Genomic DNA, 25,571 nt, shown 5'->3' with positions numbered 1-25,571 from the left:
GTTAAATAGGATTTCAACCTATTTAATTTACATTTTTTGGACTGCTGTACTCTCTTTTGGGACCTGCAACTGCAAGCAACAAAAATCAGACCCACAGCTCACTGTCAAGAATTTTATACTCAAATATTCAATTTATCTAAAGAAGAAAAGTAAATTGTCACAACGAAAGATTATGGATCAGCAAAACTTTGTTTACTTTATTTCAAAACTTAAGAGTTTGGTTCAAAATGCAAAAGTGTAGTGAAGGCACCTGCCTCTAACATTATGAGTTTTCTCTGCTTTTTTTCTTTTTTTTTTTTTTTTTTTTACAGTGCAGGTGGTCCTCATTGTACTATAATCACCATCAGCTCTGTACACTCCTCAACCTGAAACGATCGGGGCTGACCGTATCATTCACATCCCTCTGATGATGAGAGCAGTGAGTGTTAAATGTCTGAAATGTGACCACAGTTAATGAAATGATTCAACGATGAAATGTCATGTAAAAAGTGGATTCACTCTAAATCTACAACCCGATGAGTGAGAAACACAGTCTCTCTTTCACACATACACACAAAACAGGTCCCTGATTCTGACTCAAGACTGACAAGGTCTTTCATAGCACCGTGATTTAACTAGTGCACACACACTTTCACACACACACACACACATACACACACACACTCTTCTGTACAGTAAAAAGCAGACAGACCAGCCTTACACCCCTGTAACTTTACGGCCTTGGATTTTCAGCTGAGGTGTGAGAGCATCAGTCTGCAGAGTCAATCTGTACATGTGTAGAAACTGATTGTGATTATGGAAACGTGTTCATTCATCTTGTACAGCAGTGACATTTAATCTCTCACACATGCACACACACACACACACACACACACACACACACATACGTAGAGGCAGAATCACGGGGACTCAGACAAACAATGAGACTTGGCCATAAAGTTGAAATTAAAGCTATTTGTTCAAACACTGGTTAGCGGCTGTCTAGCGTCTCCTCACATCACACACACACACACCCCTACATTTATAACATTCTTCAACCCCCGAGTACCACACACACTCTACCTGGAGTCTTTGGAATGTAATACATTGATTCCCACTGAACAGGCTGGTCAGGCGTTTTCTGACGACACTTTCTGGGAAAAGTTACGGTTTCTAGTCATGCTGCCTACACATGTATGTTAGCCACAAGCAATTTGTTAACTATTAAATAAAAAAGAGATCTGTAAGGTGACATGTGGTGGTGCATTTGTGCAGTGCGGTGTGAGTGTTTCCTTGGTGGTACTCCGTGGAATGTGAGTAGTGTGTCAGCAAGCTCAAGCGCACAAACACACACACACACAAACAGTGCTTTGTAATAGTTATAGACTGAAAAAGAAGCAAAACAGAGTATTGTAGTGTAGAAAAGTGTCACTCCAAACATGATTATCTGAAAACGGAGCAGCCGGGAGTTTGAAGTTATAAAAAAGCAGTGAGATTAGTATTACAAGAAGTCACTGAGGCATCAGAGAACAGTGAGGGAGACTGAGAGGGGAGGTGATGTCCTGTGGCGATGACCCAGCCAGTGGGGTGCAGGACAAGTGTGTGTGTCTGTGTGAGAGTGTGTGTGTAAGCAGGTGAAATTTGTCCACTGTAGTCTTCAGTCTCTTTTGGCCCAGTTGTTTTTGTAGGACTCTATGAGCAGAGAAGAAGAGGAAATTAACTCAGTCATGACACATGACAAAGGCAAAAAAAAAGGCAAAAGATAAGGTGCACAATCATTATGAAACAGCTTTGTGATGAATGTGTTTTTTCACATTTCTTATCTAATGTGTTATTATTGTTTTGTTTTTCCCCTCATCTGACGTGTTTTTATTTTATTTCTTTAAGTACGTGAAAAGTTCTATTTCTTTTCTCATGGATTGCAAAATTAGGTTTCTATGTTTCATCGTCTATTTGCATGAAATATATTCAAAACTCAACACAAGTATTGTTAAAAAACAGAAAAATAAAAGATATAATACAGTTTCTTATAGTTGAAAAAATCCATATCACACAAACAAAAAATGCAGTATAAATATTTGGAGGGGAATGTGTATTTCTATATTTCACAATTTAAGCCTAAAAGGATAGAAGAAAGATCTAGATTTGACAGCTCAGTGGATCACAATGTAGTAATTATATAAAATTCTGTTAAAGTGGGAATGTGCTGAGGTCGACTGCAGATGTACTTAGAAATTAAAGCTATCCATACAGTACATGTTAAGAGGTTTGGGTGAACTGTGGTTTTTAAAAGGGAATGTAAAAAAAGACAGATTAAAGGAGAAATGTGTAATGTATTTGCTGTACTAAATCAGAAAATGACCATGATACATCATTAGAGATTAAGGAAACATGTTAAGTTGCCATGTCAGCTTCTCCAACGACGACGCTACAGCCAGAATATTTCCTTTGAAATTTCTATTTTTGACTGGAACATCAGTTTCTGTTTGCCCTTTTCACGTTTATTAGAGTTAAAATAATGCCAAATGAGTTAGCATCTGTTTATGAGTTGTAAGAAATCATCAATTATCTTCTAGAAGTAGTAGATGTTTGTTATGGTTTAAATAAAGCAACATGTTAATAGCAGTCAATGGACTCCATCTCCAGACTGTGTATTTCAGAGCAGTGGGCTTTGGTTCTCAGGATATTGGAGGATAACTTAGCTTCACACTGACGGTAAACTGAGAGTTATAAACAGCTGATCAGTTTACAGTGTCCGACTTGTTGTTGCTTGTCATTGTCAAAGTATAATGTTGCACTCGTGTAGGTTCAGTGTCCCTGCAGCCATCCTGAGCTTTGAGTGTTGGGAGGAGGGGATGTTTGGATGGTTTTACTGATTTTTGTTGATTATTTAGTACTGCTTTAAAGATGTACTCAAAAGTCATTATTCTAATTATTATTACACTCTTATAACATCGGGGGACCTGCAAGAGAACAATTTTAAAACTGAATGGTCAAAAGAGAAGCAACAGAGAGGACTGAGATATCCTGGCTTTTAAGTTTCTAGTATGAGTCAAGCTTCAAAAATGCTCAATTCTACAATTCCCAAAATGCAGTTCAGTAGAGTCTTTCACTTATTATGCCCCCTGATGATAATAAATTTGTGTTATTTTCTCAGCTTTAGGACAGCTCCTTCATGAGCTGTCTTTGGTACTAACCATGGTGAATAAACTGATCTTTATGTGTAAAAATCATGGCGGGCCTCTGTCAGATTAAATATTTCTTTAATAAAGCATATTCTACTGGTGAGTTTGTGAAAAGAGTTAAGAGCTCTGCAACTTATTTAATCTAGATGGACTAACGTTGGAGTCTGGTATCAGAGCTCACATCTCACTGTGTGTTTCTTCTTAACATAAGTAATAACTGCGTCTCACCAGAACGACGACAGTGCTGTCAGACAAAGATCTTGGCAAGTGCATCTGCGCCAGCGCTGGCAATGAAGGGCTGTGAGGGGTGGAAGGCCACATCATGGATGGCCTCGTCGTGCTTCTTCCTGTGAGCCGTGATCTCCTGCACGCACGTCCTGTTGTCCAGCATCCACAGGCGCACTGAGCAGTCGTGGCCTGCAGGGGGCAGCGGGTGGGCGCAAACAAAAACAACAACGTTAGGAAAAGAAATGATGAGTGATGAATGATTTGTTGGTGTACAGTTTATAGTTTGTTATGGTATAAATAACCTTGTACTTTCTTTACCTCCTCACAAAAAACTTATTTTACTACTGAAAATGAGTACTTTTAATAATTCAAAATTGCTATTGTCTAATGATTAATTACTGAAAAATTCCCACTTGTATACAGAAAGGATGCAGTATTACAGCAATATGTCTCCATTAAACTCTCTGAGATGTTCAGCTTCGTAAGGACACAGTAAAGCTGAGTGGTACTCACTGCCAGAGATGAGGTAAGTGCCTTTAGGGTCTGTGGTGAGACAGGTGACTGCATCCAGGTGAGCCACCATGGAGTGGACAACTTTACCTGCACAAACACACAAAGCAAAGGGATTTAGATGTATTCACATGCCAGGAAAAGTTAAGCCTCCAGAGGGAAAGGAACAGATGTGGAATAAATCCCCTCCTGCAGCTACCTGTTTTGTTGTCCAGGAAGCGGATGGTGCGGTTCTCATGTGCAGTGATGGAGACGGGCTCAGATGGGTGACTGACCACACGGTTGATCAACTCACTGCCTGCAAAGGACGACAAACAACTCCATTTTAATCCAATATGTTTTACCTATTCATGTAAGTATTTATTTCTAACTTATCTCTGACGGTGCATTATTACTTCTGCAGGATTCAACAAGTTAAATTTACTGTTTAAGATCTTTGTGCATGCAATTTAAGACCTATTTCACATCCATACCGGCAAAAAAATACATGCACAATTTACATTAGTGGTTATTGGTTCAATGTTGGTTTTATTTTGTGGTTGTTACAGCATGATCAATATTTTCTTCCCAAAAACACATTTAAAAGTGAGACTGAGGTTACTGCGGCTTATCTGAAGCAACATTTACTTCAAAATTCAATCAACTTTTAAAACTTGTCAAAATCATACTTAAGAAATTTTTAGATATTTTAAGGCCGAAAAATCAGATGATTGGATTTTTGACTTTTTAAGGACCAGTAGAAACTCTGCTGAAGTGGAAAGTCAACTGTTACAAATTTGGTGTTGTGTCCAGGACGTACCATCCTTGGTCTGTGTCTCTAGCACGGTGGTGCTCTGCTCTGTGTTGAGGTCATACAGCAGCGTCTCACCACCGTCAAATGACACCACCACCTGGTTGGGGTCAGTAGCCACAAAAGCCACCGAGGTGGGCGTGCCATGCTCTGGAAGAAGACAGGAAATGGCAAATTTGTGTGGCATGGACATGATACAAAGTTGAAAATGCAAATCTATAAACACAGATATTGTACCTCTCTCCTTATTGAAGGCAGACAGACAAGGGGACGAGTTCTGGGGGTCCCAGATGCGAATGGTACCGTCGGCTGAGCATGAGGCGAGACGATGGTGCACTGCTGAGTAAGTTAGACCCCACACGCTGTCCTCGTGACCGGCGAGCACACTGCTCTCAATGCCAGGATCTGGATCAATCAGTGAGACAGGTTAGTGCAAATGAAAGGGGACTGAAAGAGGGAAATAAAAACTAGAAAAAAGACATAAAATAAATGATGATGACAATGGCATACGATAAAACTGTTTTAAAACCAATACTACTAAAATAAAGCTAGATAAAACAAAAATTATGAACTAGATAAAATAGATTAAAAAGACAAAACAAAAGAAAAAGAAATCAAATTAATAAAAGGGAAAAACAAAATAATACTGATAATATTAAAACAACAGATAATGTTGAATAGAATAAAATAGATAACATAACAACATAACATAAATACAGTAAAATAACATGGATGTACAAACGCACAAATTTAAAAAATCATAAGGGAAACTTTACTCTGGGACTGTTCAGCAGGTGAGGATGACTGACCATAGTTATCATAAGGATCCACATTGAGGTCTGGCATCTTCCAACATCTGACAGTTCCATCCAGACCTCCACTGTAGCACGAGTCTCCGTCCTCGCCCATGGTGAGTGACAGAACGGCTCCACTGGACAAAAAGAGAGAGAAGGTTAGTTGTTGCATGACATCTGTGTGTGTCAGCAGCAGGTTTGTGCAGAAGGAATGAATTTGTATTTGGTTGCGTCTCAGACTCACCTGTGTGCTCTAAATGTATAGATGGGCTCAACGTCCAACGCTGCGTTCCTGTGGAGGGACACAGTCTTTAAAATGTGCTTCCTAGTTTTATTTATTTCATGTGCTTGATTTTACATCTGTACATTATCTGTCCTAGTGCTGCTTGGAAAACCATCAGAGCGAGTTACAAAAAGTGTTAAATAGATTAAAGGGATAGTTTGGATTAACTATTCATAAGTACCTCATACAACCCTACATCAAATAATCTAAACAATCCCTTTAAGAGCCTTCAAGTTTTTCTTTATTTCTCTCTGCTTCTCTCCCCTCCCTCAGCCTCCTAGTCCCTGTTCTCCATTTTCTACCCTAAAACTCTTCAGGTTCATACTTTTTAGAGTGCATGGCCTTGTTGAGGTTCCACAGTTTTAGTGTTCCATCCTCAGAGGCTGTGAGCAGCACCGCTTGGCTGGGATGGAAGGTCAGAGCGCGGATGGCGTCAAAGTGGCTGCGTAGTGTGAAACGAGGGTTCCACGTCTTCTTGAACTCCTCTCTATTATCCTGCATCTGACGGGACACACATTTCAAAACAAGTGAATATTCACAAACTGTGGGTTGGATTACATCCTGTGGACTGACGAGAGAAAAAAAATGCGTAATTACATCCATGGAGAGATCGTTGTCATTGGCAACAGTGAGATCAGCCAGTTCACCCAGATTCATGTCCCCTCCTCCGACTGCGTCCATAATGAAGACATCAGAGGGGAAACCGAGGGCACCGCCTGCAGGTCGAGGGTGGAAAAGCACAAATGTTAGTGCTGCATCTTGACAAAACATCATGGCCCTATAAATACAGGCTGAGAGAATTTTAAAACACAGCGATGAATCTTTGATTTCCTTGGCAAGACTCCATTCATCCTGTTTTTTAACTCCTACACTGTACCAGAGGAAATATTTAGAGGTGTGGGAGAAACTTGTACGTTTACCCCTACGCAGATTTTAAAACTGAACAAAACTGAGACATGACAGCAGCTAAATTTGAGATTCACGACTAAGCTACAATCACACGTGTGGGAGAATAAGGAAGAATACTAGGGAGAGGATAGTCTTGTGGTCTTCTATTTGGTGGGGACGTCTTACCCTCTCCGGAGCGAGCCTGTCCCGGTACTGAGGGGGGCGGGGTGGGTTTAGGGGGGAAGTCCGACATCATGCCTTGTAACTTGTTCCTGCGGTTCTCTGAACCCGGCAAGAGGAAGAGAGACACAAAACATCCAGTCATGCAGAAAGGCAGAGGACAGACGGAGAGGCCAACAGACGGACAGACGAATGTAGACAGAGGCAAAAAGACTTCATTTCTTTAAATACACCCACACATTTTTTAAGATTCTGTTTGTGAGAGGATGAAATCAATAAAAGCACAGGCACGCAGTGTAAAGATGACTCAAAGAATGAAATGTGGACAAGGCAGCATGCGTGATAACCTTTTAAAATGTCCCCGGGACCACAGAGAGTACATCTAGAGACAGAGGTGACAGCTATTGTAAAGAGTCACAGACTGACAGCTCGTGAAACAGGACAGAGAGACAGGTGGTTGGGAAAAGAGGTTGGTTTTATTGACAAGAAGAAGATGCCAAGAAGACACAATGAGAAGTAAAAGATAAAAAGGTGAGCAGGGTGGAGGAGGGGTGTGGAGGGGGATAAGGCAGCAAAAAATACAGATACACTGGTGGCAGTGATTCTGGCAGTGGCTGGTGCTGATGGTGTTGCTATGGCAACAGCGTACCTAACTCCCGTCCGTCCCCCGAGATCCGGGCCTCTCCCGCCCCCTCCCCATCCTCCCCCGAGCCCAGGAAGTCAAATTCACTGAGGGCGTCTTCCGAGTCATCTTCGTCCTCCTCGTCCTCAGGGTCCAGGTCTGTGGTCATAGGCTCCGAACCCATCTGGACACGAGGACAGAGACGAGAAACTAATGTTAGTCATGTGACAAGCCATCAATACAGTTTGCAGTTTAGAGTTTGTAGGGATAAGGGCGGATCGACTTGCAGAACTGATAGATCAATTCTGACTCTCTTAACTGATAACTGAAAACACTAACAATCAATTAGTCTTTTTTTCTCACTTTTTTCCTCATTATAAGTTGAAGTTTATGTTTCCTTATTCAACAGATGGCTCCACCAGACAAAACAATGTCAAATCAGTTACAACTGCTGCCATTTTTATTTTAGACCATTGAATAGTTATGAATTAATACATTTTTAATGAGTAAAATTTTTAACAGCAATTAATGAGTACTCATTAGCATCCCTATGAGTACTATGAGTAATCTCTTCATCATTTACATATCCTTAAAGTTATACTGAACCAAAACAGGATAATTATTTCTTTTGATCATCTTTATTATTGTATTTCTGTAAAGCAGACTATTTTTCACACAAACTAATACAAACATTTTTATTGACTGTACTCTTATTTGCTTTTGAAAAATCAAATACCCATTTAAGAAATTATCATTGTTCATTCATGACAAGTATTGGTATAGTGTCAAATTAAAAAGGTCTGTTATTGTCCATCCCTGATAGTTTATATAAATATTTCATATTTGAAATCACACCTTTACACGCGACTTCTTGCTCTTGCGCGGTCCATCGATGCAGTCGGTGGCCATGCCTTGGAAGTCATCTTCCTCGTCACTGTCGTCTTCATCGTCGTCCTCGCAGCCGTGCAGGAAGGGGATCTTATCGAGCACTGAACCACCCAGACGTTCCTTAGAGCTTTCCTTGCCCGCGTTCCTGAAAATGCACACGTTTATTCTCTCCATTCTAAGTTATGACAGAAACATTAAAAAAACCTTGCAGAGCGAGGCAGGATGATCTGTTATCCTGTATAATAACACATTATTAGACGTCTGGTCACAGCAGTCTGCGCTGCAGGATATCCACTTTATTTATAAAATGTTATAAAGGTTTTATGAGTACAACAACTGTGAGTTTCACAGGTACATTTTTTGTCTCCAATTCAAAATTTTGATTAAACTATCCCTGGTTCAAATATTTCCACTCACAGATCTAAAAATATGTTCATATTTGACAGGTACATACTGTATATTTTCTATGCAATGGCAGGTACACAACCTTAATAGATTTCTGTTTTTTTCATAATATTACCACATTTGCATGATCGAGGATGCCCTCCGTTTTAAACCTCTTTTGTGCATCTTGTTCTGTTGACTTGTGAGATTAGGATGTGCCATTGTTTCACTGTCTTCACATTTCTGCTTGTGCAAACAAATGCACGTGGGTGCTACTCACAAAGCTGTCGTAAGATGTAAAGATAAATTGTCTCATGTTAACACTGCAGCAAGTAAACAGTCCAATCTACATCTTAACCAGACTTAAGTCACCTTCACACTTTCTGTTTGATAAGTCAATTTCTCATTTATTTATTTGTGTTTAGTTTCATGAGTTGTATAACTTTCACTCTTTTTAAATATTAATATTTAGATTTTTAGTATTTTACCTAAATGTATACACAGTGATGATGACTGGCTTTAATGTATCAAAGGGATAGTTTGGATTATTTGACGTAGGGTTGTATGAAGTACTTATCGATAGTCAGTGTATTAACCACAGTAGATGCCAGCCAGCATACCCCACAGGCAAAAACTGTACCTCGCAGTCCACAGCAGTTAGTTTATGTGTATGAAGTTGTGTAATTATCCTTTTAAAACAAAATCACACAATAAAAAACACAAACTAAAATATTAAGGCAATGGTAGACCAGCAACTCCTGTGTTCTCCAAGGTAAAATGACTGATTTTGCGAATTATTTGCCAGAAAGATTTGCTGACTGCCATGGCACCTGGTCATGGGGAACCTTTAAATAAAAAAAAAAAACTTCTAGCATGGCACTGTTTATAACAGTATACCACTCATCAATATCTGATTATGATCACGGTAAAGACCGAGTCAAACTCTGCTATGCTTAGGGTGACAGGTCTTTGTCTGATGGTCTTAAGAAGAGAACCCACTCTGTGCAGGACTGTGTGTGCGCAACCTTTTGAACTAAACTGACCTGGATCAGTATACCATAATATTTCAAGGTCATATCTGTGAATAGATAATCAAATTATGGGAAGATAAATAAATAAATAAGGTAAAGTAGACCACAGCTATAAAGGGTGGCACAAGAGCGTAGCCTATGGTGTCAATATTTACCCACATAATTTTGACAACAATTAACAACTACTGCATAACCATTATAACTTGATTAGGTGGGAAAAATCATGTGGTTATTTAACAGGCAGAGGTCATGTTAATGCTAATCCGAAGCCTGTTGACAGATTAAAACACTGAGGGTGATCTACTGTAACAAGTACTTGTTTCAATTGCAGCAAATATTTTAAGCAAAATGTTTTTAAAATAATCTACAAAGGGAGATCAAATTAACAACAACAACATTAACAATTTACATATTTGCAAACTACAGGAACATTCTAATCTAGAGATCTAGAGGGAAAGAGAAACTCAAACCTGCCTGCCACACACACCTCATATTTGAATATACTACTTGCTTTTTCCTTGAATAAGTCTGAATAAGTTGCTAAATTTGTTGCATTGCAAGTTGCTTTATAGAAAAAAAAAACATAGGCACTAACAGGGTCTGAAAAATCACTAAATCTAGTGAGAATGTCCAGGTTGGCAACACTGAGCCCAATAATCATGAAGTGGTTGATAAACATGGTTTAAAAAAGAAGGATAAAACTATTTTATGTTAAAAATATGTTTATCCGACAGCAGCATCACTTTGTATTGTCAGGCAGACTGTTGACAGACTGCGGTTCTATATATTAACCAAAAACTATCAGGATTTTGTTGCAGACTGTGGACATGATTCTTTTCAGTGAAGCACTACCAGAGAGACAGACAGATAAAGGTGTGGCAGCTTCCACTGTCTCACCTCTTGATCTGTTCCTCTATCTGTCTGACCAACAAAGACTCTCCACCTGCCCGAGGCTCCGGCTCGGGACAGGTTTCACTGGGTGGAGGCCCATTAGCCTCTGGGCTGCTCCGCCCGAGCAGAGAGCGCACACGCTTAGACCGCATATCCAGGATGGTGTCTGAATACCCCACCTCCTCCAGATATCTACAAACACAGGAAAATACACAGACACACACAGATATAAATTATTCCTTCTGGTCTAGATCACAAGTTCAATACATTAGTCTGGTGCCGAGATAAGAAGAAGCTGATGACAGAGGGGTCTTACTTGCGTAGTAGCTGACGTCCCTCCTTCCAGGACATCTGATTGGCTGGCTCAGAGTCTGACTCAGCCGGACCATTGGGAACTACAGAAAATAGATTGGTCAATAGTGATGCAACAGAAGAGAAAAGCAGAAACTTCGAGCTGCTCTGAAAGTACAGCAGCAGAAAAAGAAGCAACAGCAGTGGATTATATAACATTTCACAACAAGAGAATATATGCAGGCTTCTTCAAACGTACGTTGGTCTGCTTCCGTCTCTGGTTTCTTGTCTCCGGGACTCTGGTCGTTTCCCGTCTTCAGCTTCTGGTGCTTGGCCCTGCAACCCCAGAAAACTCCACATGAGGGCAGCATTACAAGCAAATGCTGGACAAGAAAATCTTTTACTATCAAATCACTATGCCTAAAGCATGCAAAACATTAGACAGCAGGCTAAGTGGATAACAGACACAAGGACACAGGGACATTTATCTTACCTCTCTTGTTTGAGGGCGTACTCGAGCATTTTGATCCGCCTCACCAGGTCCTGTTTCATATTCTCCTGTCCTTTCCTCTCACCCTGTAGGAATGCCACCTGAGCCTAGAAACACACATACACAGGATGCTGAAGAACACAAAGTCCCTTCAAAAACAGACACACACAAACCACTCACAAGCATATATGATGGGAAAATCAGTTTATATAGACACCATGACTCTGCCATGACTGCAGTGAATTGGATCAAAAAGCACGTACTACTTCCATTAAGTCTGGAGAGTGAAGCACTGGACATCAACAGAGACCGTGAATGTAAAGGAAAAAAGTTTGATGTGCCGAGCATAGCAAACATGACTTCTGAGAAGCCAGAGTAAGTAGAGGGTTGTGGAACAGGACTCTTATTTTTAACTTCTCCTAACCGAGGCCTCAGTGCGCATCTGCAACAGAGGAAAAACACGACACAGACTGGCCAAATTCAAACGCTCTGTTTTAAAGACACATGCTTCCTTTGTGTGCTTCCTCTCTCTTTTTCCGTCCGTTTCCTTCCTCACTGAGTGATTAAATTCTTACCTTGAGGAAAGAGATGTTCACTGCCCGTTCTTGCCATTTGTCAAACAATTAAAATAGGTTTGTGGGAAGATGGAGAAAAAAGGTGATAATGAGAGTGATAATGATGACACTGAGCACTATCTTTAGCCAGGGTCTTCCCTGGAGTAAGACATCATAAAGCAAGTGTGAAACTACTGTCAGCGTGGATGACAAAGATTTATTACACGTTTGTGTGTTTTGCACGAGGTGATGCTTAATAGTGGGCAGTTTTTAAGAAAAATGCCTCAGTAGGGAAAAAACAGCAATCCCTGCAGGGAAATATATTGATATTATAGTGATACCGAAATATAAGACTAGATATGGTGTTAGTATTGTCTTTTCCTGAAAAGACTGCATTAAAATAAAGTGCTGTAATTTTCAAAACTGTTATATTACTTTAACCCCTTATATATAATACCCACATTAGAGCCTGACTGATACTGGGTTTTTGTGACCAATGACAATCCCTGATATCAGTATGTTAGCCAATATTTCTAGAGCTGCACGATATGGTTTCAAAAACAAAACAAAACTAAAAAAAACATCGAAATTTGTTTCTGCTTTACATTTTGGATACTGCACTTAGCTATACAGCAGTTTCGATTATACTGCGATTAGTTGTGCAACCATAAATATTACTTACTTATACATTAAGAGAAACATTCAAACTGACATCAGAGCACAGAAACAAACTTCTTTAACTGGTATTTTAATCACTATAAATAACCATAAATAAAAGCACAGACAGAACAAATTGAATTAAGAAAAAGGATCAAATATACATGAATTTATGCATAAATTAATTTTTTTTAAAAATCTGAATTGTATTGTGTTTAAAAAATTACAAAAATCAGACAACATATACCCCGATGCCGATGTTAGACTGATATAACTGTGCTGAGGCAGTCATATTGGCTGACTGATATATCTATCTGGCTCTAATTAGAGATGCAACAATTAATCAATTATGAATTGATTATTAAATTAATTGTCAACTAAAGACAGAAAAATCACAATTCTCCGATTCCGCCTTCTTAAATGTGAATATTTTTTCAGTCCTCTATGACAGTAAACTGAATGTCTTTGGGTTGTGGACAAAACAAGACACTGAAACACTGATTTAACCATTTTCTAAGTTTCTACGGACCAAACAACTAATCAGTAAACTGAGAAAATAATTGACAGCTTAATCAATAACGAAAATAATCATTAGTTGCAGTCTAAACTCTACCGGGCTACATTACTGTTGCAATATGGAGGTATTTGGTAATATCTGATTTTCATATCACCCATCCCTACATCATGTTCTAAATATATATCATGTACTGCACATATCATTTAATATATAATTATTATTACATTAGTAAAAGTAAAGAAATATATGAATAAGTTTTGTTTTGTTTTTTCTTACATTTGTCATAGTATTGTTGATGTATTTTTAAAGACATCTTACAGTAGGGGCCCTGGCAATAAGCTAATGCTATTTGGGGGCCTTGACATGAAAAAGTTTGGGAACCGCTGTTCTATAAAACTATCATGTTTCCTTTATTTGAGAATTCATGTTATTCTAGAGAAAATATGTATATTGAGATTGTATATTGCGGAATAGCCTATAAATAGCGAGATATTATTTACAAGCCATTATCAACCAGCCCTAGACAGACAGTCCAGGACAGTTAGAGGTTGAAAAGGCTGACCCCTGTCTCTACACTCAGGGTTTGCATGCAGGTGATTGTGGTTACAATAGTTTTGCCTTTCCACCCTCTCCTCCCTCTCCTTCTCTGACTGTGCCAAGCGGTACTGGAGCATTAATACCAATTGTTTTACAGTCCATTTCTCCTCTGCGCATCCCTGTCTGTGTCCACGAGTCTGCTCCCACACACACACACACAAGCAGCGCTGTAAAACTAGAACAGTCTAAAAACACTATCTCACGGGGCAGGCACTCGGTCTACTTGAGAGGATAGTCAATCACCCAGGAAAGTGCACACACACACTCACACAGTCATGTAACCAGCTCGGAGGGCTAGTGGAACACAGGATAATCTGCCAAGCAAACCTTACTGCTGCTGCTGAGTAATCCTGATTAATGCAATGTGATTTTATATGCTTATCTGAGAATTTTGGAGATAATTGTCAAAGCTAGCATGTCAACACTGCAGGCAGGATCCAGGAGGTTGTGAAATACAGATAACTTTACGAGGTTTACACTTGGACTAACCTAAGAGGAGCAGGTCAGTTCTTGCAAAACATCTAAAATAAGTTAAATAACTGATGGATTAACTGTATTTATGTCTAGGGAGCACTGAATATGGGTTACAAATCACTGCAATTCATCTTACAAGAAACACACAAAAAAGTCAGCTTAGCCTTGTATAAACATCTATGTAATAATATATCATTTGCTGTGGTTGTGTGGTTGATAGAAGCAGCTAGCATGGAGTTAGCTGCAACAGTCACTAGTTAGCTGGAGAATTTCCAGCTGCACACAAGCAGCAATTGTGTAGCTGTTGTGTTTTGTAATGGTGGACGCAATACTGTATTTGTACATTTCACACAAGAAGGAACACTAGTTCCAGTGTGACATAATCAGACATAAATATTAACATGTTAAAACACAAGCTGAGCAGAGCTGCTGGGCAGTGTCACAGTGTGGGAGGTTGAGATATAAGAAAACAACGTGTGCATTATAGACTGGCTTCTATAAATGGCTGAAAACAGATGGCTAAAAAGAATCCAAAGCTCACATTAAATCAACATCTTCAAAGTTAAATGGCATAATATTTTCTTTTCTCAATAAAGGTAACATTCAAGCTACCACCCACAAAAATGACAATGAAACGGGCCTTTAGAATTTCAGCTACTCTGATCCTGAGGCCTGCTGTGGGTCAAGTAGTGGCCAGCCAGAGTGAAAACACTTGTCAACAAGCAAAGTGGGTTAAAAAAAACAACTTAAAACATTTATTCTTTCTAGACAAGTTAGGTTTCAGTCATAAACATATAAAAATAGTTTAAGCTGAGGATGGCCTATCAGTCAGGTATATGACTGTCTGTCTATTGTTTTATTGTTGTCCTGGTGTGGACCTTCCCAGGGATCTTGTTTTGTTTGTCACGTCTGTTCTGTTTTTCACTCTTAACTGCTTTCCTTCCAGGTGGAATCAGAGTTCTGTTCCATCCCATTTTATTTTATTTTATTTTATTTTATTTATTTTCTGGTTTTGATCATTAAGTCATTATTACTGTTGTTGGAATATTTTGAATATGTTGTTTGGATATATCATTTTGAATGTTGCAAGGCAACTTACTGTTATGATGTGATTAGACTGAATATTGTCTTAGATACTGTGATCTAGTAAAATTATGTAAGTGGTGATCTGATCTGCAGGGTGGGTGGGAAGGGAATCTGCACTGTGGTGATGGTTGTGTTAATGTATGATGAATGTTTCTGTTAGCAACTGGTAGCAACTAATGGGGGATATTAATAAACAATAGTAAACAATAAACAATATTTTTTGATTAACCTGCCAATTATTTGTGATAAATGTTTAGTCATTAAAATCTCCAAAAGAAGGTGGGGCGATGCTCATCACAGGTACCACCTGCTGACTGAAATGATTAATTGATTATCAACATACCCGATCAGTAATAGCCAACATTACTAACATAGGCTTTCTGGAAGTTTCAAGATTAAATTTAAGACTTTTAAGATCTTTTTAAGACTGTCATGACTGCAATTTAAGACTTAATTCACATTCAAAATTTGGAAAAAAGCATCCTAATTAATCTTGTATTAATTAATTACTATTAATGCTCTGCAAACAAAATCTGACAATCCAAATCGTGTGATGTAAGAAGTCTTGTCCTCCACTCTTGAAGTAGGTTGGCCGTTTATTGGTTCCATGTTGGTTTTGTTTTGAAGTTGTTATAGCATGATCAATACAAATTCTTCACAAAAAATATTTAACAATTCAGATTATTGGAAATATATTTATACTTATTAAGAACCCATAGAAAACCTGAAATCAATTAATTGTTGCAGCTGTAGAAAACACCACAGTTCAGTTCAATCCTGCTTAAAAACCTACTATGACACCTTGATATAAACATGATGGTGTAACTAGCTGCAAACGGGTCGATGCAGCTGAGCTCTTCACCTTGGACATGGTTCTTATGTCAGAACTGAACTGAACAAAAGAGCCTGAACGCTGCAGCAGCAGCAGCAGCAGACAGGCAGAAGCAGTCAGTGTAATGTGACCTTGGTGCGGACAGTGATTTGATCATTTCCTGGTGCACATTTGAGTCAGAGTCTACAAATCTTTAAATGAGTCGAATCAGCAAAGTGCTTTGAAACTTCCACCTCTAAATGGAATGCATCTTCTCCGTCCTTCAGGGGCAGGGCACAAATTTCTACACCTACTCACAGACACACTGACGAGCTACAGCCTGCTCACACACACAGATAACATCACATCCTCGCTCACCAGTGTCTCTCACATAGCTCCTAGAAGGACAGGTTCCCACTGGAGCCCAAAACATCAAATCCCTGACACAGCTTTGTTGGACAAGACAGAGACAAGGCTACATGTGTACAATGTACACACACACACACACCCAAATACTAACAATGACCGCACGCTGTATGAGCCGCCTCTTCCTGATAGATAAAGGTAGTCAGAACAGAGGGATTAGTGTGTCAAAGGGTTTATTGCTGCATGTCATTCTTTATCCATTATTTAACTGCTCATTCTTTGGCTCTGACCTGGTTTTACTTCCCTTTCTACAGTATTTCTCTTTTAAAATGGTAAGATAATGGGATTCAGTGGGTAAAATATGATTTACCACAACATGCACTGGCTGAAAATGCAGGTTTCAGTGCATTAGCTTGTGACTAAAATAAGGTCACAACATTAAAACCTCCTATCAAGGTGTGTGAATAAAGTAAAAAATATAAACCCGCAACGATTAATAAATTAGTTGTCCACCATTATATTATTTGGCCACTATTCTGAGTTGAAGTTCTGAAAAGGTTTCTTTCTTTCTTAATTCACGTTTAATATGCACATATAGTTTTTGCTCTATCCGTGTTGTTTTTATTTATAATTACTTTTAATTATTTAAAAAACTGGTGTCAGTTTACTTTTTCAGTGCCCTGATATCACTTTGGACAATAAACGTCTCTACTGTCAAACTGCAAAATATCTTGGCTCTATTACATATCTTTGTCACAAGTATTAATCACTTTTGTCTGTGTCTGTCTGTCTTTATGTACGTATTATATTCTGTATAAAGAATATCAACTGATATAGGATTTTTTTACTCCCCAATATTGGTATTAGCCCTGAAAATCCAGTATCAGTTGGGCTCCAATCGATTAATTGGTTTGAGTAAAACAAAAGTCAAAACTCAAATATTCCAGCCTCTTGGGATTTGGCAAACACTGATCAACATGTTTCACCATTTTCTGGTGAACTAATTGATAGAGAAAATAATCAACACAGACAATGAAAATAATGGTTAGATGCAGCCCTATAAAAAATACCTACCTATGTCTATTTTTTTTATCCATGGCAGTCAGAACTGTATTGCTTTTAGCTTCCACTTTTCTTTGTTTTTCTGCCCTTTGTCTGGTTCAGATTGGGACATGCTTGTTTTCACTCGTGTGTGGGATGCAGGCCAACAGAAGTGAGACAAGGCAGTCCATTCATCAGCTCTTAAAGGTGCATTTATCAACAGTCTGACCTATATAATAAGAGCCAAAATGGATAAGGAGACAATCACAACAGTAGTGGAGCAGCAGGTCAAAAGAAATCATAATATTTATAAAGAAAGTTATACTCTGTTATTCAGTGTGTTTGTCTTTTTGGTGTCACCTGACATAACTCCCACAACACTGCGGTTATTTTCTTTGTATTGCTTATGTTGGTAAACTAATGAAGCTAAAAGTACAAAGGGACCTTGTTGCGAGCGAACCTGTCGTGCCATCTGATCTCTCCTTCCTGTGGGTGGGTTTTCCTCCATGTGGCCTACCGCTGCTGACCTTTCCACAGTTTGTTGTAGCATGGAGGGCTGACACATTTAGCCTGTTCTGTCAGTCGCTCTCTACGAGCTGCGGAACAGGGTCAAGGGCAGCTTTCCCTCCTCCGCTGGCCACCCTCCATCTTCTCATCCCTTCATCCCCATGAGAGAATCCATGAGCCAACAAGTAGAGCAATGAACTTTTCTGGGACAGTGTGCTTTGATGGAGTGTGTTAGAGTGCGTTGAATGTGTGTGTGTGTGTGTGTGTGTGTGTGTGTGTGTGTGTGTGTGTGTGTAGTATTTAGCCCATGCATAAGTTTGATATATGCTTGATAAGCACTTAGAAGCAAAAAACAAACTGAATGTCATGAAAGTGTTTGAATAAGAGAGTAAAAAATCAAATCTTTTAAATACCCTTTTCCCTTTCACTTTTATAGGCAGGCTTTTATGTGAATCACACTCTTATTAACTGTCTGAGAGTCTAGAATCACTGCAGGGTCTTTGAAAGGTGAAAGCACCTATAGTCATCCCTGCAGTATTGTCACAATATTTAGGTATTTGGTCAAAAGGTCCATATGGGCCTGTCCCACTGTTGAGTAGTGTAATCTGTAGCAATGCATTGTATTCTGCACTATTTGAGAATTAACTTTATGTTATTTTAGTGAAAATGTGTATTGAGATATACATTATATGTCTTTGCATAGTCTGAAATATCACAACATTATTTAGAAGCCATGCTGCTCAGCCCTAGTCTGTTATTTGGTGTGTTTTTAGTTGTATCTGTTAACCTCATATATGACCTTTCAACTCTTAGATTTACTTTTATTGTTGTTGGGGTTTTTAGAATGACAAATGAGACCCTTAATAACATAATTTTTGGGAACTTGGACATTTTTCACTATTGTCTGATATTTTATAAACACTGCAGCCCTAGATTAAACATGACAATTAACTACAGTCCTTGTTGTCATTTGATAACTGCTACTAAATAAAACAATTTTCACAAGAGCAAGTAAAAATTGACTTTGGGCAAGTAGATCTCTGACCCACTTGCTCGACCAGACAAATGAAAAAGAAAACTTAATGCTGAAACTTTGAATGCCACAAATAAAAAAACAGCACATATACTGTATAACAGGAGCAATGCAACTCTGCGTGGGTGTGAGGCACATGCTGTAATCATGCAGTACATATGGATGTCATATGTGCGTCGTGGCTGGGAGCACAGCACTATTAATTAGAGATGTGTACCCACGGCCCCCAGGGCCACACTCAACAGGAAGTGATGTCATCTGGGTCACCAGTAATCTATTCTACACCACTACTGACACTCTGAATAAAATTAAATAGCTGAAACTGGCAATAACAGGAAAGGAAACAGGTAAAGGTGTGTCTCTTCCCTGCAGAATAAGTGTAGTGTCTGGGTTTGATATCTGCTGTTCAGTCTGTTTGTCTATTAAATTATAATGAGGCAAATAAAGCTTATAACTTCAGACAAAGAGCAGCAGTAGTGCCATCTGATAGAATGACGGCAGTCCAGGCATTTTACCCACAAGTATGGGTCAACCTCACACAAACTACCATATAAACAAACTCTACGGATTTTGTGTCCCAAATGTGTTCTGAACAAGAGAAAAAAAAGTCTTAAGGAATTGTATGAAGGGAAAGTTTTGCCTAAATATGGCCCTAACAAAACTGCCTTTTTAGAGCAGGCAGTCAGTGAGAAAAAAGGGTGAACCTCACACACAAATTACAGCAGTAATTCTAACAGTGTTTTTTTTAGACTTACCCTAGCATCACTTGTTTGCTTCCTAAAATGATCATTTAAAATCGACATCACTATATTAGTACACAAATCCATATAACTATTGGCAGTAGGTAACATAAATTAAAAAAATATATATTTGTATAGTCCTATCACTTATATATTACTTTCCATGCATATTTGTGACTGCAAACTGGCAGTTTTTTGAGGAGTACCTCATATATAAAATGATAAAAAACTTCTGATTTGAAAGATATTGCACAAAAACAAACCATGTGGGTCATTTTGACCCACTTATGTGGTGGAACTCAAACAGTATGACAAATTTTCATGTCATGATATCATTGTTATCATGGTTTTCTTAAAATGTGCTGAAAATGGTCAAAACGTACTGATACACATGCTGAAATTATTTCACCAACTTTTCTATTGTAAACCTCTCAACAGTTTGAAATGGCATCATGTCCTTTGCAATGTCAATGTTTTCACTGTTGCAGAACAACAAACCCACATTGCTGCTGCGTCTTCGTCTGGGAGACAGTTGCTAACTTTGGTTGATGCTGGACAGCATCTGTCTTGAGTTTGTCAAAGTGTAGTTATCACGATTATTTGAACTGCCGAGAATTTAATCACAGTTTACTATGAAAACTATTATCTTTTCTTCCTATTACATATAGTATAATATATATAATTTCCATTCGCACATACTCTATCCAAATGCATGTCTCATGTAAAACTCAGTTTCTGGTTGATTGTGGACAGCAATGAACCCTTCGTGTGGACAATGGGAAATTGTAGCGTCACTAATTTCAGTATTTTTTAATATGAGACTTTTGATATGTAAAAATGGCATATTATAAAACTAGAACGAGTTTCTGTTGCAGTTTGTGTGGAGTCATGTTATATAATCCTGTACTAGTGGGACAAGCTTCTTGTGTGTTTGAAGGACAGAGGGACAAGGCCAAAGCCACCTGTCCCCTCATCGTGCTGGGACGTCCCACCTGGCCCAGAGCGGGGAGGGCCCTCATTCCTGGCCTGTCACTGGAGACACGACAGCACAGGTGGCCTTTCACACCGAAAAATACAGTCCCACAGAGACAGCACATGTGCTACAGTCTCACAGAAGCAACCTACGCTACAAACACAAACATCCTCGCTGTTACACAAAAAGTCGTAACATGATCGTGTTCATCTCTGTCAAATATTGGTGATGGTTTAGCTGCAGCTTCCATGCTAGACTCATGAATGTCATAAAAGTACAAAATGGGTGGCTACCACAAGGAACTTCTCCATTTTTGTTGATTTTGGCTTTACCAACCAAAAACATCAATATTTGACGTCCTGGTATCCTTCAAGTCTGTTTATGAACAGCTTGGACAAATCCTACTGATTCTACCTTTAACAGAAATAAAAATAAAAATTAGACTTCAGAAAATGACAAAAACTAACTGAAATGATAGCGTCCTTACAAAACTAACTAAATCAAGCTTTAGTCTTTGTCAATTTGGTCAAATTGTCAACATAACAAGGATGAGGAGGCACTGGTGCATATTTATACTCAGACTGGGGTGTCTTCGCAAAGTGTTGTGTTTGTATTGTAATACCTGTTCTGAACGTCTTCAGTTTTGGTCTTGACAAATAACCCACATATAATTAAAAAACTTAAACTCACTCCTAATATATCAGCCTAATATGGGCCTATAACAGATATGGTATCAGTCTATATGTATATGTTTATGTTATATGAAACATGTAATATCACAGAACATATAAAGCAGAAACTGATGCTAGGGGTGATTTAGCACAATGAGAAACATTTATTTGCAGGTGTAAATGCTGTAAAAGCGATGCCTTTTGTTTTACAGCCTGCCTATTGACTGGCAGTATGTAGCCTGTCTGTGTGCAAAATTGGTACTCAGTTCACATAGAAAAGGTGTATTGTCATTCCAGCTAAAAAAAAAAATCACTCTATTGGCCAGCATACTGGTAATAACTGATGTTTTCCCTTCTAAAATCGGTATCAGTCTCAAAAATCCCAAATCAGTCAGGCTCTGTTTTAAACAACAAAAACTAAACTGAAATAAGTAAGATCACTCTGGAAACTAGCTGAAACTAAACTGAACTGAAAAGAAAAACAAGCAAAAAATTAAAATAAAAATTAATTAAAAAATACAAAACTATGATAGCTCTGGTGTAGGAGACATGTGAGCAGACACACACACACACACAGAATGTTGCTAACTGTGCAGGACATGGCCGGGGGGGGCATGCTAACTTGGCATGTTGAGAGCCCTGCGAGCATGCTGGCAACAAAAGCTAGAGGCCTGTGGCTTGTGGGTGTTAAAATGTAAGCTAGGTCAATTTTTTCAGCCCGGCACTCCAGCGATCCTCACTCTCTCTCAGCACAGCACAGGACAGGACGTGGTGCTAATTGTACCCGTGAAACCAGACCATGTGCAGCAAATAGGCACACGCAAACAAAGTTCCATAACAAGCACTAATGGCATGTTGGACATGGCGATGGCCTGCTTCTGACTTCCACTCCCGCTCTTCTCCACACACGACTATAAAGGCAGTGAGCAAAGCGCAGCCCGTTTGTTATTGTTCATCCATATTTTATCAGGATCCTATTTATAACTACATAGGTTTGAGTCGGGGGCAAAGTGAGGAGCAGGGTGACTTTTTTTTTCTTCTGTGGTTTTGTCGAGCTTGTGAACTGCAGAAGATAGTTAATTACAAGCAAACTGTGGTTACGGGACGAAGACCACATATGGATTTAGGAATGAAAAGATTAACTATTCATCCCTTCATTTTTTACACAGGGCACAAAACATCTTTGAGTATGTATGTTTTCCTAACCTGCCTTAATTCTTGAACAATTTAATGAGTAAGTGCAGTCTCAGCCAGCAATGCTCTGCCTCACACACACATGCCTACACACACACGCATGTAGGAGAGCTGCATAGTACAACCTCTGTCTAACTGCTGAATAACTGCATCCATTAGGGGACTCATGCCTGGCTCAAGGGCATTTCTACAGCACTGACTCACATAGAATTTTCTAGACATTTCACAGATTCAAATTAATGACCTTTAAATACTCAAGCTCACTTCTCTGACCTGAAGGCATACAATAAGTATATATGTGCAATCAGCAGGTCATTTTACAGAGTCATGTTTTTCTACATTTAGTCAGGATTCACATGCAGGACTCACAAATGTAGTTGTAGTTGACAGGATGGTGATTGATAATGTAAGATAGTCAAGAAAGTAAGAATGATACTGAAAGAAACAACTCCTTTGCAAACATATCAGCCGTGTTCATCCACCACACCACTGACTCATCAGTCAGCGTGACAGGGCCCAATTCAAACTGTTGATCTCCTGTCAATGCCACCACATCCACAGACATACACATTACTACAGACTGCTGTTTGTTAAGATTACGCCCCAGAAAACTTCATCTAAGGTGGATTTTGCAGAAAGATGTGATTTAGTGCAAAACCCGCAAGCTGTCTGATGTGTGTGGCAGGAGCGGACGTTTAAAGGTCTTTCTCTCGCTGTGGTAATTGTTTTGACAATAAAATAACAATAATATCAAACTAAGGCTGGGCAATATGGCTTATAAATATTACAATGTCTTGATATTTTTAGACTATACCACAATATACAATATAGGCCACATCTCGATATACACATTTTCCCTAAATAACATCACAAATTCTCAAATAGTGATGATCTTATAAAAGTATATGATGAATTACTGTAGATTAGAATACTGTTAGTCTAGCACAGGGAGATTTTTGATAACTAATCTGAGAGGGTAAATGCAAATTAAAAAACAGCCAGAACAGTGTGGCAGGTTCAGAAAATTTAATAAAACAAAATCACTTTATTATAATGTAAGCCTGCAACTAATAATTATTTTCCATTATCAGTTTTTCTGATGATTAATGATTAGTAGTTTGATTCATAAAACGTCAGAAAATGGTGAAAATTTTTCCTTGCCGTTTCCTAAAGCCCGAGATGAAATCCTCAAATGATTTGTTTTATCCACAAGCTAAACATATTCTGGGATAATTTTTGATTAATAGTTGCAGCTCTACAGTAATGCAGTCTTTAAAAAAAGGAAAAGACAATTCTTATGCTAAATCACAAAATAACAACATCTAAATTGTAACACAATACCTAGTCTCAATCACGACATCGATATAATACTGATTTATTGCCCAGCCTTTATCAAACTGCTCGTCATTTTAGGTGAAATTTCCTTAAGTGAGGACACCACTTTGACCACTGACCCTCAAATAACTGTCACTCTAAAATGCAATGATTTTAAAGGAAACTCAAGCTGTGTGACACAGTTGTCATCTTTTAACCACAACAGCCACAGATAAGTTGATTTGTCACTGTGGGTTATAAAAACCTGATAACAGTCTACTTGCAACCTGTGGTTCCAAATAAATACCAAAATACAGTTCACTGTAAAAGGAGTCTGGTACAGACATGTCTGTGATATATACCTGCATCAATATGAAGGAGACACTGCAAGGTAGCCACACCTAAACTCTGTTTACCTACCTATTTTAACTTGTTTTCTTGCTTTAGTAATAAATCCGGTGCCATTTAACTGTGTGGTGCATGTCTTTGTGAGTGGAGTGAACTGATTAGTTTGACATTTAAAGGCCAAAATGCAGAGATTAATGCTATCTGAAAATACAGATTATTGTATGTTTGGTGGCTGTTTTGGTTTTGGTGATCATCAGCTGCAGCTCATACAGTCCTTTTACTTTCCTTTACTATCTGGTTATAATAGATTATGGTCAATACAATATGATGGGGTGTCATGTTAGCCCGTTAGCATTTTGTCATCCTGAACACTGATTGATTGTAGGCATGTGTACTGTCACAAAGCAGCACTATAGGAGCTCCTGCATTATCCTCTCTGGCCTTTATTCGGCGGTTACATTACAATAAGGGCTAAATGATAAACAAATTTACCCTGAGTTCGTCTCTCTCAGCCTCCCAGCGGTATTTCTCGGCCTGGAAACGTCCCCACTCGTACTGGATGAAGTGCAGGATCCCAGGAAGCGTCATGCCCGAGTCCCCGTCCTGCTGCAGCTCCCGAGGCTGCGACGATCCGGGCATGGCCCCGGCCGCTGCCGCCGCCGCCGCCGCCGCTGCCATCGGCCCGGTCCCCGCAGCTGATGTCGCCTGGCCCGGTGCTGCTTTGGGCCCGTTTGGGTTGCGCCCCGCTCCGCTGCTGCTGCTGCCGCCTCCGGAGTTCGGGTTTGGTCCTCCGCCGGATCTGTCCGCCTCCATTTTAACCGTTCAACCTTTCGCCAGGATAAGGAGGTGGAAACGGGCAGAGTGTACGAGCAATAATAATAAAAAAAAGTACCTCGTACCCTTCTTCCAGCCCAGCTGCACTTCACTATAAGCGACCCTCTTTTCTTCCTTTTCTCACACGCACAGAGCAAAATTACTATTCAGGTGGTAAAATACTACACTTCCGCTTCAAAACCTTCAATATAAAACTCCGTTAACCTACATGTTTAAAACATCGTGGCTTATTTGGTCACCATTGAGACATATTTAACATTAATTCTTACTTGGAAACGTTTGCCAGACTAACATCGAAGTAAAGCTTTTAAATCTCTATCGCCCAAAACAAGAGTGGTGAGATTTTGTTTGCGACTTTTATTTTGCATATCCCGCGTCTGTTTCCTGCTCCTTGTGTTTGCTGTTGGAAAAGCCCACTGT

The 25,571-nt window shown here is 39.1% G+C and overlaps 1 protein-coding gene across 1 annotated transcript; it reads right to left on the bottom strand.

Annotated features, from left to right (window-relative positions):
* Window positions 1-555: 555 nt before the first annotated feature.
* Window positions 556-25,459, bottom strand: strn4 (striatin, calmodulin binding protein 4). Its single transcript, XM_084716919.1, has 18 exons — window positions 24,810-25,459; window positions 11,438-11,541; window positions 11,204-11,280; window positions 10,970-11,048; window positions 10,660-10,845; window positions 8,315-8,492; window positions 7,487-7,643; window positions 6,844-6,939; window positions 6,367-6,485; window positions 6,095-6,270; window positions 5,731-5,778; window positions 5,502-5,623; window positions 4,930-5,097; window positions 4,702-4,842; window positions 4,102-4,200; window positions 3,906-3,992; window positions 3,393-3,581; window positions 556-1,671 (listed from the first exon to the last, which is right to left on the bottom strand). The coding sequence occupies exons 1-17, from the start codon at window positions 25,128-25,130 to the stop codon at window positions 3,412-3,414; spliced, it is 2,328 nt and encodes a 775-aa protein (XP_084573045.1). The 5' UTR covers window positions 25,131-25,459; the 3' UTR covers window positions 556-1,671; window positions 3,393-3,411.
* Window positions 25,460-25,571: the final 112 nt, after the last annotated feature.

This window comes from Lutjanus erythropterus, chromosome 4 (assembly GCF_056507025.1).
Source record: "Lutjanus erythropterus isolate fLutEry1 chromosome 4, fLutEry1.hap2, whole genome shotgun sequence".
Classification (NCBI taxonomy): Eukaryota; Metazoa; Chordata; class Actinopteri; order Lutjaniformes; family Lutjanidae; genus Lutjanus; species Lutjanus erythropterus.
The sequence above is the reverse complement of the archived record's forward strand: the minus strand, read 5'-3'. Positions and strand labels throughout refer to the sequence as shown.

Coding starts and splice junctions, on each gene's coding strand:
- strn4 (XM_084716919.1), bottom strand. CDS start 25,130: ATGGAGGCGGACAGATCCGGCGGAGGACCAAACCCGAACTCCGGAGGC. Junction 5,624..5,730: donor TATACATTTAGAGCACACAG/GTGAGTCTGAGA, acceptor CTTTTTGTCCAG/TGGAGCCGTTCTGTCACTCA. Junction 4,201..4,701: donor AGAGACACAGACCAAGGATG/GTACGTCCTGGA, acceptor CGTCCTTTGCAG/GCAGTGAGTTGATCAACCGT.